This window comes from Aquarana catesbeiana, linkage group LG02 (genome assembly GCF_042186555.1).
Source record: "Aquarana catesbeiana isolate 2022-GZ linkage group LG02, ASM4218655v1, whole genome shotgun sequence".
Lineage (NCBI taxonomy): Eukaryota > Metazoa > Chordata > Amphibia > Anura > Ranidae > Aquarana > Aquarana catesbeiana.
The window spans coordinates 598,088,156-598,104,378 of NC_133325.1; the positions used below are offsets into that span (position 1 = coordinate 598,088,156).

At 40.8% G+C, this 16,223-nt stretch overlaps 1 protein-coding gene across 4 annotated transcripts in view; it reads right to left on the bottom strand.

Moving 5' to 3' along the window:
* Nucleotides 1-16,223, bottom strand: part of USP9X (ubiquitin specific peptidase 9 X-linked) — a 365,419-nt gene that overhangs the window by 241,036 nt on the left and 108,160 nt on the right. For all 4 annotated transcript variants that reach the window (XM_073616321.1, XM_073616319.1, XM_073616322.1 and 1 more), the window contains 3 exons: nucleotides 14,944-15,059; nucleotides 10,242-10,493; nucleotides 8,506-8,644 (listed from right to left, as the gene is read on the bottom strand). In XM_073616321.1, coding sequence (XP_073472422.1) covers nucleotides 8,506-8,644; nucleotides 10,242-10,493; nucleotides 14,944-15,059 — 507 coding nt within the window. The remainder of the gene's footprint in view (nucleotides 1-8,505; nucleotides 8,645-10,241; nucleotides 10,494-14,943; nucleotides 15,060-16,223) is intronic.

Sequence of the window (16,223 nt, forward strand, 5' to 3'; positions counted from 1 at the left end):
AACACCTAAACAAGAGGACACATGGGTATGCCTATACGGGGCAAGTGGTTAAAGTGTCCTTATTACCACCACACAAGTCACAAGCCAACGAACATGGCATTCCTGGGGGCAGTCACATACCAGTAGGCAAAGCTTGCTTGGCTTATAGGAACTGGGATTACTATAGATAACGCTACACTAAGCTACATTTCCTGACCACTCGTCCAGAGGCGACTATTACAGTACATTGGTTTGGACACAATTCCTTCATTTGTGAGATACACAAGATACCACGGCTGGTATACAATCAGTCCAGACACTGAAAGTCTCTCAAACGTGGTATAATCATACTCAGGAGTAGTAGAACTTGTTTTTTGGGTGTAATTCGAAGTATGACCATACACTATGTGAAATATATCTTATTAAAATTGCAACTTTTTTTTTCAATTTCTTTCCACATTCTTTGAAGGGATTTCCTTCCAAAATTGGGTCATTTTGTGGGCGTTTCCACTGTCCTGGTGCTCCAGGGCATGCAAAAATGTGATAGGCAGCAAGAAAATTAGATGTGTAAATTATGCCCCTGGAACGAATTAAGGTGCTCCTTGAGATTTGGGCCCCTCTATGCATCTAGGTTTCGAAAAAGCTTCACATATGATGTATCCCCATACTCAAAGCGTAACATAATGTGTTTTGGGGTGTAATTGTAAGCATGCCCATGCTGTGTAAGAGACATAAAAAACTTAAACTTTTTTTTTTAATTTCTTAATTTCCAACAAATGACAAAAAAAATTACAACTTAAAAAAAACTCACCAGGTCTCTTACTAAATACCTTGGGACTGTCTACTTTTCAAAAAGAGGTCATTTAGAGGGTATTTGTAGTGTCCTGGCATTTTAGGCCCTCAAGAAATTATAGGCAGTCAGTACATCAGGACTGATTAACTTTAAAATATATCTTCACTATAGTTTGCAGACTAACTTTCAAACAAAACGAAATAATATCCAAATATTAAAAAAAAAAAAAAAAAAAAAAGTAGAAGAAAATATTTTTGCTTAAATTTATTTAGAAAGCGTATCCGTCTGCTAAAAAATGATAAAAATCTCATCTGGGTACCGTATTTAATGACTAATCAAAGTATGACAGTGGTGAAAGCCGAAAAACTGCCCAGACTGGAAGGGGGTGAAAGTGTCTGGCGTTGAGGTGTTTAACCACTTACGGACCACCGCACGCCAATATACGTCCTAAGTTTGAAGAAGAATATCGTTATGGCAGCAGCTAGCTGCCATAACCCCAGTATCCTCTTCTTCAGCCGGCGGTCCGCTTTCAGATAAAAGTAGTCTTTGCGACGGATTCACCGGGAGATTACCTTAAATCGGTGGTGGGAGAGGGCTCCCTCCCGCGCCCTCCGCTGCTTACCGGAGCCGTTGGCAGCGGTGGAGGCGATCGGATCCTTTCTCATGCTGGGTATGGAGACGAGTGAGGGGAAGATGGCCCCCACCGGTCTCCATACCATTGCAGGGCAGAAGTGTAACTTCCGCCCATAGCTCTTAAAAGGCCAATATATATTCTTCTACATATTTTTGGTAAAAAAAAAAAAAAAAATCACAATAGGCTTATATTGATTGGTTTACGCAAAAGTTATCGCATCTACAAACTATGGGATAGGATTTTTGGACTTACAGTGAGGACGGAAAGTATTCAGACCCCCTTAAATTTTTCACTGTTATATTGCAGCCATTTACTAAAATCATTTAAGTTCATTTTTTTCCTCAATGTACACACAGCACCCCATATTGACAGAAAAACACAGAATTGTTGACATTTTTGCAGATTTATTAAAAAAGAAAAATTTAAATATCACATGGTCCTAAGTATTCAGACCCTTTGCTGTGACACTCATATTTAACTCAGGTGCTGTCTATTTCTTATCATCCTTGAGATGGTTCTACACCTTCATTTGAGTCCAGCTGTGTTTGATTATACTGATTGGACTTGGTTAGGAAAGCCAAACCCCTGTCTATATATAAGACCTTACAGCTCACAGTGCATGTCAGAGCAAATGAGAAATTATGAGGTCAAAGGAACTGCCTGAAGAGCTCAGAGATATAATTGTGGCAAGGCACAGATCTGGCCAAGGTTACAAAAAAAATTCTGCTGCACTTAAGGTTCCTAAGAGCACAGTGGCCTCCATAATCCTTAAATGGAAGACGTTTGGGATGACCAGAACCCTTCCTAGAGCTGGCCGTCCGGCCAAACTGAGCTATCAGGGGAGAAGAGCCTTGGTGAGAGAGGTAAAGAAGAACCCAAAGATCACTGTGGCTGGGCTCCAGAGATGCAGTCGGGAGATGGCAGAAAGTTGTATTAAGTCAACCATCACTACAGCTCTCCACCAGTCTGGGACTTATGGCAGAGCGGCCCAACTAAAGCCTCTCCTCAGTGCAAGACACATGAAAGCCTGCATGGATTGATTGCTTGAATTGATTGCTAAATGGATTGCTAAAAAAAAAAAAAAAAAAAAAACCTGAAGGACTCCAAGATGGTGAGAAATAAGATTCTCTGGTCTGATGAGACCAAGACAGAACTTTTTGGCCTTAATTCTAAGCGGTATGTGTGGAGAAAACGAGGCACTGCTCATCACCTGTCCAATACAGTCCCAATAGTGAAGCATGGTGGGGGAAGCATCATGCTGTGGGGGTGTTTTTCAGCTGCAGGGACAGGACGACTGGTTGCAATCAAGGGAAAGATGAATGCGGCCAAGTGCAGGGATATCCTGGATGAAAACCTTCTCCAGAGTGCTCAGGACCTCAGACTGGACCGAAGGTTTCCCTTCCAACAAGGCAATGACCCTAAGCACACAGTTAAAATAACGAAGGAGTGGCTTCACAACCACTCCGTGACTGTACTTGAATGGCCCAGCCAGAGCCCAGACAAACCCAATTGATCATCTCTGGAGAGACCTAAAAATGACTGTCCACCAACGTTTACCATCCAACCTGACAGAACTGGAGAGGATCTGCAAGGAGGGATGGCAGAGGATCCCCAAATCCAGGTGTGAAAAACTTGTTGCATCTTTCCCAAAAAAGACTCATGGCTGTATTAAATCAAAAGGGTGCTTCTACTAAATACTGAGCAAAGGGTATGAATACTTGGGACCATGTGATATTTCAGTTTTTCTTTTTTAATAAATCTGCAAAAGTGTCAACAATTCTGTGTTTTTCTGTCAATATGGGGTGCTGTGTACATTAATGAGGAAAAAAAAATGAACTTAAATGATTTTAGCAAATGGCTGCAATATAACAAAGAGTGAAAAATTTAAGGGGGTCTGAATACTTTCCGTTCCCACTGTATTTTTTATCGTTTTTACTAGTAATGGTGGTGATCTGCAATTTTTAGCAGGACTGACACTGCGGCGGACAAACTGACCTCAAAGGACACTTTTTGGGGACCGATGACATTACTACATTGATCAGTGCTATAAAAATGCACTGATCAATGTAAAAATGACACTGGCAGGGAAGGTGCTACCATTAAGGGGTGATCAAGTGGTTAAGTGTGTTCCCTAGGTGTGTTATAACTGTAGGGGGGATAGGCTCACTGGGACATGACAGATCACTGTTCCCAATCACTGGGTACAGTGATCTGTCACGTCTCCTGTCAGAATGGGGAACCGCTTGTTTACACTGGCAGATCCCAGTTCTGCCTCTGTACTAGGCGATCACGGGTCGCTGGCGACCATAAAGTCTGCCCGACCCGCGTCCGCCACTGTGCGAGCCGCCGTACAGGTACGGCGATTCGCGCAGGAGAGCCGACCTGCCACCGTATAACGACCACAGCTGGACAGCAAGTAGTTAATGTGAGATCTGGGGTCAAAAAGACCTCAGATCTCCCTTTTACACTTAAATGCAATAATAATAATAAAAAAAAAATAAAAGAAAATAAAAAAAAGTCCCTTTAAGGCTGTTGGGCAGAAATGAGGTTTGATTTTGCTCCTGTCATCCAACAGCATGAGGCAAATGGAGACCATCATTCCCTCGCTCGACTACCGACAACTCCAGTATGCGGCGGAGACGACCTGAACGCGGCGGGAGGCACCTCTACTGCCGTCGATGAAAATGGTCTACTCTCGAGTATGATTATACCACGTTTGAGAGACTTTGTGTCTGGACTGATTATATACCAGACGTGATATCATGTGTATCTCACAAATGAAGGAATTGTGTCCAAACCAATGAACTGTAATAGTCGCCTCTGTACGAGTGGTCAGGAAATGTAGCTTAGTGTAGAATTACCTATAGCAGTTCCAGTTCCTATAAGCCAAGCAAGCTTTGCCTACTGGCCGTAGCTGCCCCCAGGAATGCCACAGAGACCACTTTTATCCTAAAGCAGACCGCCCTTCGTTTGCGGAAAAAAAAAAAAAAAAACGGGTTTATGGCAGCTATATGCTGCCATAACAACGGTATTAAACGTCAAAGTATCAACGTATAATGATGGCGGGTGGTCTAGCAGTAGTTAAAAAGGGTATTTACTCGAGAGCAAAACTATAATTTTACCACTTAACTAAACTCTGGTTTGGCTTAAGTATGCTGTGCAGTTCTGGTCACCAATCATCAGGAAAGATATGCTTGAACTGGATTGATTCTAAATGGCAACAAAGCTAATAAGGGGACGAAAGGACCTCAGCTATGAGGAACTACAAACTATTAAAAAAGTTTTTACCCTTATCACAAGTATACGCAAATCCCAAATTTTGGGCTATTCCATGGAAATCTTCCAAGGGGAACACTAGTTCTGTGGGGGGCCTCAAAGGTTCTCTTAATTTGCACGGATTTCCTCTCACTTCCGGTTTTGGCTATGAACAGAAAGTGAAGGTAAATCTCCCCAATGGAACACAAATAGAATAAAAAAAAAAAAAAAAAAATTGAAAGGCGTTATAACCTTCCCTTACTCTATCCAAAATGAAAAAACGTTTTGCCTTTAGTTCTATTTTAACCTATGATCTCTAAAGATGACACAGCCACAGAATGAAAATGGATGAGAAGCGGTTCAATCCTAACCACTTGCAGCCTGGGCCAAATCTGACATTCCTCTCCTACATGTAAAAATAGACAGAATTGCTTGATAGATAGGGAGACAAAACCAACAAAATGGGATCCAACAATGGGGGTTCATATCGGATTTCCATGTACAGTACAGAGAAGTGGAAACAAATTTTGGCAAACACTGGCATATACTGTGCATGGATAAAGTGTTAGGCTCAGTGCTGCCAAAACTGCCTACTTGTATTTATAGGAGGGCACCTAACTTTGGGGATATGGTGAAGAAAATTATTGACCCACCCAAAAGACAAAGTTTTTTTTTTTTTTGATCTTCATATAAAAAAAAGTTTTGCATATCGTAAATGTAAGGCGTATAAAAAAACTCCACAAAATAATGCAACTAGATGCCAGGTCTTTAAATAAACTGTTAAGGATAAGCAATATGATATCCGTGAATTTATCACGTGTCATACTACTAACGTGGTATATGCTTTACTATGCCCTTGTGGCCTAATTTGATTCGGCCGAACTAAATGTCCCCTAAAAAAGCAGATTTCTGAACACATACAGAATATAGTATTGGGTACTGACAACGCAACATATCCTTGCATTTTAGACAAAAGCCTGGGAAAGACCAATCTGGCCTCCAATTTTGGGGCATAGATAGTTTGTATCCCTCCTGGAGGGGATCTGACATAGTTAGGAACCTCTCCAGGAGGGAGACCAAATTGATTTATACCTTGAGGCCCCTCAGTCCAGGGGGGCTCAACGTGGAACTGGATATTAACAGTTTCATTAATGCTAAATATAGAGATATCTAGCTGAATATTTCATATGTAGGAGGATCTGAATCATTGGGGTACCTTATGTCACTTCTTTGCAAATAATTCTGGAATATGTATTAAAATTAAAGTAATAGAGTGAGATATACGATTTTTTAAATTTTGTGTTAGAGCAGTGTTTCTCAACTCCAGTCCTCAAGGTGCCCCAATAGGTCAAGTTTTTAGGCTCTCCGTTATTTTGCACAGGTGATATGATCAGTTTCACTACCTTAGTAATTACCACAGCTGTTTCATCTGACGGAAATCCTGAAAACATGACCTGTTGGGGCACCTTGAGGACTACAGTTGAGAACCACTGGGCTAGAGATAATGTATAGGTAAATTGGATTGCATTTTATTAGAAATACCTTTCATTGTAATTTTTGATTGGGAACCTCAATAGGGCCATGTTGTTGCAGGTCTTTTTTTTTCTAATAAGTTTGAGGACAGTGGGGCAGAGACATAGCTATTGCTTTATAATCCTTCCTGTGTAATTGGTTTTCCCTGATCAGAGCCCAGATTGTTGCTGGCACTCACAGGGTTAACATTCCATAGGGGAGGGTTATTTAAGAATCAGTTGCTGTGTCGTGCGGCTTGGCCCTTTGAAAAAATAAGTAGATTAAAGGTTGCGTCAGGGTGCAACTGCACGGAAATCTGTATTTACACTACACATTATCCTAGAGGTGTTGCTGAAGATATGGGGCACTTATTCAGCTAGGATATAGGATATGCCTTTGACATCATTATGCTTGTGAGTAGTTATTAGATGCTTATTACATTTTCACGTTTTTATGGTAATACACTATGCAAGTTCCCTTTTCTTTGCCCAATATCCGAGGAGCCACCGGATATTACCATTCATACCAGGGTATGGGAAGACTTTCAGAGGGAGTGGTGTATTCAGAGCAATTTATGCTGAGCATTTATATGTGAGGCATAACCATTTGGTGAGTGAAACTCGCATAGGGTGGGCATGTGAAGCGACTGCTTGTTGAGTGAGAGAATCACATCTTTCCTGCACAATTGGAACACAGCTATTTGTAATTATATTATGTGTGGGACTTTTGCACTGACTTCTTAATAAACTGTATCACTTCAGGTTTTGAATTTCTAGTATTGTTCTAGCGCTTTCTGGGATCAATTAACATTGATTTGATTTGATTGAAAAGATGCAAAAATCAACTTTTTTTTCTATAAAACTACATAGAATCCCCAATTACATTTTTTTTTTTAAGCAGAGGCCCTAAAGAATAAAATGGTGGGTGTTGCAATGTTTTATAATGCAATTTTTTGGGGAAAAAAAATACACTTTAATTTTAATACGTAAAAAAAACACAATACCCAATTGTTTGGTAAAATTAAAAAAAAAATATGTTACATCAAGTAAATAGATACCAGGCATGTCCTGCCTAAAAAATGTGTACACCCGTAGAAGGACGCCAAACTCTGGTACCTAAAAATCTCCATAGGCGACGCTTTAAAAAGCTTTTACATTACCTCGTACGGGCGGGCAGGCAGTTATGTTCTGACAGCAGCAAAGATCAATGGACTACGAGGACAATCACCAGCCCCATGTACGGGCTGCACTGTTTTTAACTTGTGAAAGCCGGTACAGGGAGAGGATCCTCCGCCCGCTGTCCCAGAGAGGGAGGGGATCGGGTGGTGGAGAGTCTGCAGATGCTGGAACATATTATATGTTCCACCCCAGAAACAGGTGGAGCATGTAAAATATTCCAAAGCTGAACATATCCTTTAAACGCCAAAATAGCCAACACTAAGTCTAATGTCACAAACCGATTCGCTAAAACACTCTTCCCTTTCTGATCATTAATTAAATACAGAATAAACCTCTCTACTCTTCAAAAACTGACCTTTTTGCAACCCTAATGATGTAATCACAGGCTGCGAGCAGTTCCTTTGTTCTTCTGAAGCCTTGGTTGGGTGGGGGTAGCAAGATAAAAGCCCACATGTCACTGCAGTCTTGCTGCCAATCCATCTCCAAAAGTGGCTGCATCACTAACTAATAAACATGTGGCAGAGGTAAGAATGGCCAGTTAAGCTTGGATATTTTAAGGGAATGGCCAAATCGTTGCAGCAATACTGTTTCTTCATTCGTCTATGTCTGCAAGCATGTTCGGGCACCTCTAGGTGTCCAGGGATATTTTATTTTCCCCTCGACAGTGAATCTCTAAGGTTCAAGCCTAATCAAAAATAATGAACACATTTCATAACATATTTATGATAAACCATACATGCGCTGCCTCTTTAAGTGCTAAAGAAATCAATATTGATTTACCACTAACCCTTTAAGAATTGCAAACAATTAAACATTCATGACATAATCATTACATGACATTATCGTGCTGAATGTTTATTCCACTATGCATGAATGATATCTGCCTTATGTAAGTAAATTCTTCAATATTCAATTCTCACTTAAAGGGACAGCGCTTCACATGTATGGTGTACAATTTTTATAGATCTGTGTGGGTATTTTTCTGTGAACAGCTGCTCTGTCGGTAAAGACAATTTTTAAAAAATAATTCTTTTGACACAATAGTTTAATCAGCGCAGAATCAATTGGTTTATTATATTGATGATAAAAGTTTGACATTTAAAAAAAAATGACACTGCATGCTCCATTACCATAAAATTTGAATCCAAACTTACAGCCATACGCTCAGCAGTCAGCCACTCCTCCTCCTCTGGATTGCCATGTCTGTGTGTGTAGTAGGACACACTTGATATTACTTTGTTCACTTCATTGAGTGCATTCATTTTTCCATTAAAGGACGAAATTTGTAACAACCTATGAAAAAAAAAAAAAATTAAGTACAGCCTACAGTGGTCACTGAATGGAAATTCAAATAAATATAAAACAATATGGTTAACGTGCCAAATTGTCAATCATCTAGCATCTACCTGTAACAGAAGCGAGACCTCTCCATGTTGTACTGCATGCGGGATGCTGCAAACAGAACAGGAGTGCCACAGCTGGTCAGTGTCAGGCTGTATGGTATTCGGGCAACTGTATCCCATGAAACCAGCTTTATTGAACGTAATCCATAACAGCAACAAATAACAGTGATGAGGGCTGGAGAGGGGCAAACAAGTTTCCCGCTTACTAGTGCTTAACTACAGCTATATTTAAAAACTAGTAAGCATGCAAAGCATTGGCTCCTTTTATAAATCAGTGAATGTGGCTGTGACCAAACTTTCACTGGTGGTAAATAACGGTCACTAAAAACATGCACCAGGAAGCTTCTTAAGAAGTTTATGTCAAGATTCACAGCTTTATAAAATAGGCCCCCCAAGTCCCATTTGCAATAAAGGATTCTCAACTTCCTGCATGGTCACTGAGCAAAGCATGTGCAGTATTGAGTACAATTCCAGTATATGGCAGGTGTTGGGATGAACAAACTCCAATACGAAAGCAGGGGAGTTACGTCATGCCAGAACTGCCAATCAAGATGACCGAAGATTCCACACCTGGAAGAAGCCAGGTAGAAGGTGGCTGTGATGGCAAGGGAGCTTGGACATCACATCACTGGATCAAAACTGATTATAGTTATGCTTTAAAATCCATGGGTTGCAAAATGATTTTCTCTATTCATTTTAGAGAGAAAAATTCTAAATCGCAAATGTACTTCAAAGAAATTCAATTAAGCTTTGACACATTTGATAGTTAGGGATCATTAAAGTGGTATTAAACCAAGAAGAAAACCTACTGCAGTATACAAATTCTTTGCTGCGGTCGCTTTATTCGTTTTTCTTTAAGGTTTTCTTTTATTTTCATCTGTTGATGCGGCAAGTAGGTCTGTTTTTCAACAGAACAGGCTGTCCTACAAATGTAGCAGTTAGATGGTTCAGACAAACCATCACCTACAGGGGTGCGCAAGCTTTTATTCATTTATGTACGTTGAGTTTGGCTTCAATTTCTTAATATACTGTACCTAAATCGGCTAGTACATCTAACACTACCCGTCCCCCCAGATTAACAACGTTGCTGTCCAAAAGGTGTTTCTTTTGTTCTTCCATCCAGAGTGTAGGCACCCTAAAGCAGGAAGTGTGTTTCTGGCCAGATCACCAAGTGAAAACAGAGAAGGGGATGGGGGGGTGTAATAGTAATGCAGCCACATTTACATGTGTTGTTTAAGATTTTTTGCTTACTGCATTTTCCTGCAACACTGCACACATCATGTTGTGGTGTATTACACATTGTGGGGATGGATTAGTGTGCCTTTGAAAACTATTGGCACCGCAACACAAGTGTTTTTTCAGGTTGTCGAAATGACATTTATATTGAATGAAAAAAAAAAAAAAAAAGTCATTAGGTAGCATATACAGTGATTAGATTGCACACGCAAACAAAATACTTTGAAATTTACTCAGATGTAGTTACTTACCTAAGAATCATTTTAAGTCTAAAAATTTCTAAATTTTTGACAGTTTCTTCTTGTCCTGGAACACGGGAAGCTAAGTTTTTAAGAGATTTTATAATCATAGATAGTGCATCATTTTTGGCTTCATTTTTTGCTTCTTTTTTCAACTCGTCGTCAGTTAAATTTTCTAGAAATTGAGGGACCATTTCTATAATTGGAAGAAAGTATTTCTTGACTGTATGAAGTGTTAAAAAATCATAGCACTGTCCAAATGGCCTGCAAAAAAAAAAAAAAAAAAAAATTAAAATGACAAAGTACAGCTTTCTCTCATTTTTTGATTGAGTTTACTCCCTGAAATGTGAAAACGTGGACTCCTTATTTGATCTCGCTGTGGACTAAGGGCTCATGCCCACGGGTGCAGTCTTTAGTACAGAGTTAACAAACTACCTCTTTATTTGTGCCCAGGAGTTCCTGGTGCAATATTTAGCTGCCAACGGACATGAATGGTCACAGGCAGCTTTACAGTGATATGTGCTGCTACTCGTCTAAAGTGGCGCATGTGCATAGAGGAATTTTCCCACTGCCTGGGGCATGATGATATCAATCCCGCAAACGCGCATGTGTGTTGCTATGGCTATTTTGTGATTTAAAAAAAAAAAAAAACAAATATAGCATTAAGACCATGTATTGTTTTACAAACTAGGCTTTCCCTAATGATATGGAAGTTAACTTGTTGGACTGGTTTGTGAAGCTCAGCACAGGAAATGATGTAGGCAGGAAGCGGGGGGGAGAGGAAAGGACTTTAACAACCATGAGTTTGATGGCAAAGAGCAGTTGTTTGCAGGACTTCAGAGAAGCCAGAAACAGTCTGGAAAGAGATCCTGGACCCTGGAAGATGACTCCATCATAAAGACAGACCCAGGTTAAGTCAACAGTTTATATTATGCCCATCACATACATTGTACATGCTTATTTGCTAAAAAGCATAGTTAGCTTGTGCATGCTGTAGGCATATTTTGCAATACCTTGTATGCTTTGAATTGTTTTTCCTGCAGTGGTACGTGCAGCATGTTTAGTAAAGCAAACATTATTACACTATAAAAGTTTATTTTTAAACTGCTTTGCTTTACTGCAAAAGAACCTTAAGACCCCTTTCACACTGAAGCAGTTTTCAGGCGTTTTAACGCTAAAAATAGCATCTGTAAAGCGCCTGAAAACTGCCTCCCATGCCTCCCCAGGGTGAAAACCTGAGTGCTTTCACACTGGGGCGGGGCACTTGCAGGAGGGGAAAAAAGTCCTGCAAGCAGCATCTTAGGGGCTGTGTAGGAGAGCTGTATGCAGCGTTCCTACACCGCCCCGCCCACTGGAATGAATGGGCAGCTCTTCCAAATCGCTGCAACGCGGCACTTTTAACCCCTTCTTCGGCCCCTAGCAGGGTTTGAAAGCGCCCTGCTTGTGCTCAAAAAGCGCCGCTTAGACAGTGCTGTTAAAACTAGCGTTGCTTTACCACTACTGGACCCACCGCCCCAGTGTAAAAGAAGCCTAAAAGACACAAAGTAAAACCGCATGGGAGTCAGATCATCACGCAAAGTGTGGTGCTGTAATACGCTTTGCGGTTTAGCATACAGGCAGGGAGAAGCATTTATGACAGACACGGCCACTAGGGGCTCCCTCAATTTAAAAACCCTGTTAGCAGTTTAAGTTGGAGTTCAATTATAATTTAAATAAAAAAAGGAGGGAATATTGAAAAAGAATTGACCTTTGCAATATTACAAGAACATATGCAACATATATTAAGGGTTTGGGTTTTAAAACAAAATACTCAAGGGGGACTTCCAAGGGGTCCATTTATGATTTCACACAGATAAAAAAAAAAAAAAAAAAACCTTCACCCAGGGTTCACACAATTTTCTAATTGGAAATATATGCAAGTCAAAAGCCCCTTTTACACAAACAGCCCGCTCGGATCCGCCTGTCCATTTTTCAAGTGGATTTGAGCAGGCCACCCATTGACTGCTATGAGCAGGCGGATGTCAGTTGAGATGTGTCCGCTGACACACGCCTGCCATCCGATCCGACGAGATCAGCTGAAAACAAAAAGGCATGGGGATATGTTAACTATCCGTCCACTGGACTGGATGAAAACGGACAGGCGGATGCGTTTTTCATCTGATCTCCCATAGAGGACAGCGGGGCTTTGACAGGCGGACCAGTCATCCACCTGTTCAGCAGGGATCAACGGAGCCATCCCCCGCTAAGCTGGCGGAGTCAGGCCCATGTGAAAGGGCTTTAAGTTAAAGCTGTGTGATGTCTTGGTAGGGAAAAAAAAAAAAAAAGTATAAAAAGGTCGCTAAGTCTAACACATATATAACAAATGTCCACCATAACAATTTTCTAATTTATGAACAGGACATTGGGTTTTCAGTTTCTAAAAATGGTCATGAATATTGCACTGGAGTTTTAGCCAATGAAATCTTGATGCATACATTTTCACTGGTGATTAAACATTGCACATACAAACATTTATTCCACATTAAAAAATAAAAAACAGACTTTCAACCTTAATGCAACTTCTAAAAGTAAGCCATAATATTAAACTCAATAGACCAGGGATATGCAATTAGCGGACCTCCAGCTGTTGCAGAACTACAAGTTCCATGAGGCATAGCAAGAGTCTGACAGCCACAAGCATGACACCCAGAGGCAGAGGCATGATGGGACTTGAACTTTTGCAACAGCTGGAGGTCCGCTAATTGCATTTCCCTGCAATAGACTATATTACCCAAACATTAGTAGAAATCTTAACCTTAAGGGTCATGAATAAAGCAAATTTTGACTAACCTATAAATTCCTCATCTCAGAATAGAGTACATGATACAGAACTTGTATTCATAGACAACAGGTTATGTGCAGCCGCTATGGGCACATTCATATAACCCCACACACTCCATGAGACTACAGTTTTTAGCAAGCAATAGCGACGGGAGACCGAAAAGAGGGTCCTGTAGTTTACCCCAAGTCATTTAAAATTTTTGTATAGCCCTGGACTTTTCATAGATAATGTGTTGTCCCCAAGCAATAAACTGAGGGGTGAGCAACAACACAGCAAAATAAAAAAAACTGCCAACCGTCCCACAAAAAACAAGGGTAAGAAACCCAACAGCCACACAGGTGACAGCTTATGCAGGCCATACACGGTCGAATTTCGAACGAATTTTATTTTCAAAATCAGAATGTTCTTTTTTTTTGTGATCCGATGATGCCATCATTGATTTTCGAAATTCGGCCGACCAAGCCATCAATTTCACCGCATGTTGCTACAGAAAAGCATTTTCGTGGCCGGGAATCTTCTTTTCTCTCCGTAAATTTTCTTTTCTTATTACATTTCTCGCACGATTCTCCCATCATTGATCAGAAAAACGTTCGTTTTTCTAAAAATTTCCAACATGTCCGATTCCTAAAATTTGATTGCCGAACGAAAATCGGTTGTTGTTGCAGCCCACTAATGGTGCGAAATTCATACGAAAATTCTTTCATACGATTTTCGAAAGAAAATTCTTACGAAATTCGAACCGTGTATGGCCGGCATTAAAGCACCTTGCGACTAATGCGCTCATTAACTGAGGCCTCAAAATGTATTAACAGAGGACCAGGTGCAGGACACACAAATGTGCGATACAGATACTTGATACTGGAAAGCCCAAGAGACCTTGGGGAATGACCTCAGAAAGGAAAGGGTATATTCAACCTAGACGTGGAGGGAATGTTTTGGGCGGCAATTTTTGTGCTGTGTTCCAGTCCCATATCATGATTGGGCAAATGGCTTGCCTCCAATGTGCCCAGTTCAAACTAGTGTTGCGGTGATTTGTGGGCGGTGTGCACTGAAAAAGTAATGCGTGCAATACTTTTTTGCGAGTGCAAGCCAACCCGCCCCTTCATAATGCGCAGCCAGCAATTGAATAAAATATCCGTGCGATATTTAAATAAAACATCATTAAAAAAAAAAAAAAATTTAAACAGTGCGATGCAATCAGATCAACGCATCTGCACTGTTGTAATCCCACCAGATCGCGCTGTAAGGCAGCAGATGGTGGGAATTGGCCCCTAAACATATTTTTCTGGGGAAGGTGTGTCTTTTCTCCAGTGACTTCCTTGATGACCGTATCAAGAGATTCCCCAAACACATGTTAACCATCAAAAGGCATGCACTAAAAGTGCCTCTTAACAAGCTTTTAGCCACAAAATCCTGCACATGTACACAGAGATAAGACACATTCTAGAGATCTAACTCTAGAGTGTCAACACAAAACAATAATGCTGAACGCACCAGCTGCAATTGTTCTTAGAGAATGAGGTGCTCAAATACATGTTCATGTTCTCTATTCATTTAGTTTGCCCACAATATTTTCTCTATACGCTCAGTTTGCCTACAATAACTCAGGACAGAGCTATTGCTAGCTGCAGAGGAAGCTTCTTCTAAATGCAGTTGAGGACTCAAACTTCCAAAACGGTTATCTGAGAAATATTGCCTATTGAGGCTGACTGATGTTGGGGCATCAGTCATTGCAAGAAATTCATTGGGGTATTAAAACAAGGTGTTTAATCATATTTAAAAGAAATGCTGGGGAACTTTTAACACTTCTGTTTGGCAAAAGATCTTTAAAAATAATAAAAAATAATAAATAATTTTGGACATTACTTACATTATTATTACATTATTACTTACTTTATAAGAGCTGCAATGATTTGAACATTCAAAGCCGAGCCATTCATAAAGCGATCATGCAGAATCTGGAACCCGTTTAATGTGCCAAATTTATTAATGAGGTCGACTAACCAGCCCTTAAAAATGAAAGAGAAACAGACATTACATATATTATCCAGACATTTTTCCAAAGTAGCTAACTTTAAAGAGAACCAGTCAGCAAAGTGCAGCAGGAATTTTTCTATGACACTGTCAGATTTCGGGCAGCACAGTGGTGTATTGGTTAGCACTCTCACCTTGCAGCAATAGGGTCACTGGTTCGAATCCCAACCACAAAACTACCTGCCTGGAGTTTGCACGTTCTCCCTGTGCCTGCGTGGGTTTACTCCGGGTACTCCGGTTTCCTCCCACACTCCAAAGACATGCTGTTAGGTTTATTGGCTTGTGTCAAAAAATTGGCCCTGGTGTATGGGTGTGAGTTGGGGACCTTGGACTGCAGACCCCTTGGGGGTGGGGACTGGTGTGGGTGTGTGTGGAGAGCTGCATAGATTGATGGAGCTACATGGGTCCCTTAAATATATATATTTAAAAAAAATAATATAGTGGATGGGCATCTTGATGGGATGCAATGTGCGGGTAGAATTGTGGGTGCTCAGGTTGAACTGGATGGACTGGTGTCTTTAGTCAACCTTACTATGTAACTATTTCAACATTTGTGCTTTGGTAATGAGCAGTAGTGCACGTTATGCGTGTTACAGTGTCATTCATTCTGCACTTTGAGCCTTTGCGTTAGGCAGCCCATTGCAAGGAGTTACCTTGCGTGTGCGCTCCCGAGTCCATCATTTGGCGTCCATAGCCGCCGAATGTATAACTCGGCCACGCCCTCCAGGTCATTAGATTTGATTGACAGCAGCGGGAGCCAATGGCTGAGCTGCTATCAATCTATCCAATCAAGAGCTGAGAACCCCGGGCAGAGGGACGGCACGTCCCTGCTGTGGAAAATTCCAGGGCTCCGGTAAGTAAAACGGGGGGGCTAGGGGACCAGTCACTGCCAGGTGTTTTTTCACCTTAATACATAGGATGCATGAAGGTGAAAAAACACGACGGTTTGCAAACCCTTCAAGCACAGGCAACACACAGGTCATAATATGGGGACCAAAAGCCTGACACAAGAATAAAAAGTAAATAAGGAGCACAAACATCCAATCCTGGACTACTTAAAATGGAACTTTAATTTTAAAAGAATTGATTTTCAAATAGCCAGGTTTTATTGCAGAAGAGACATTACTATCAGTTGGAGC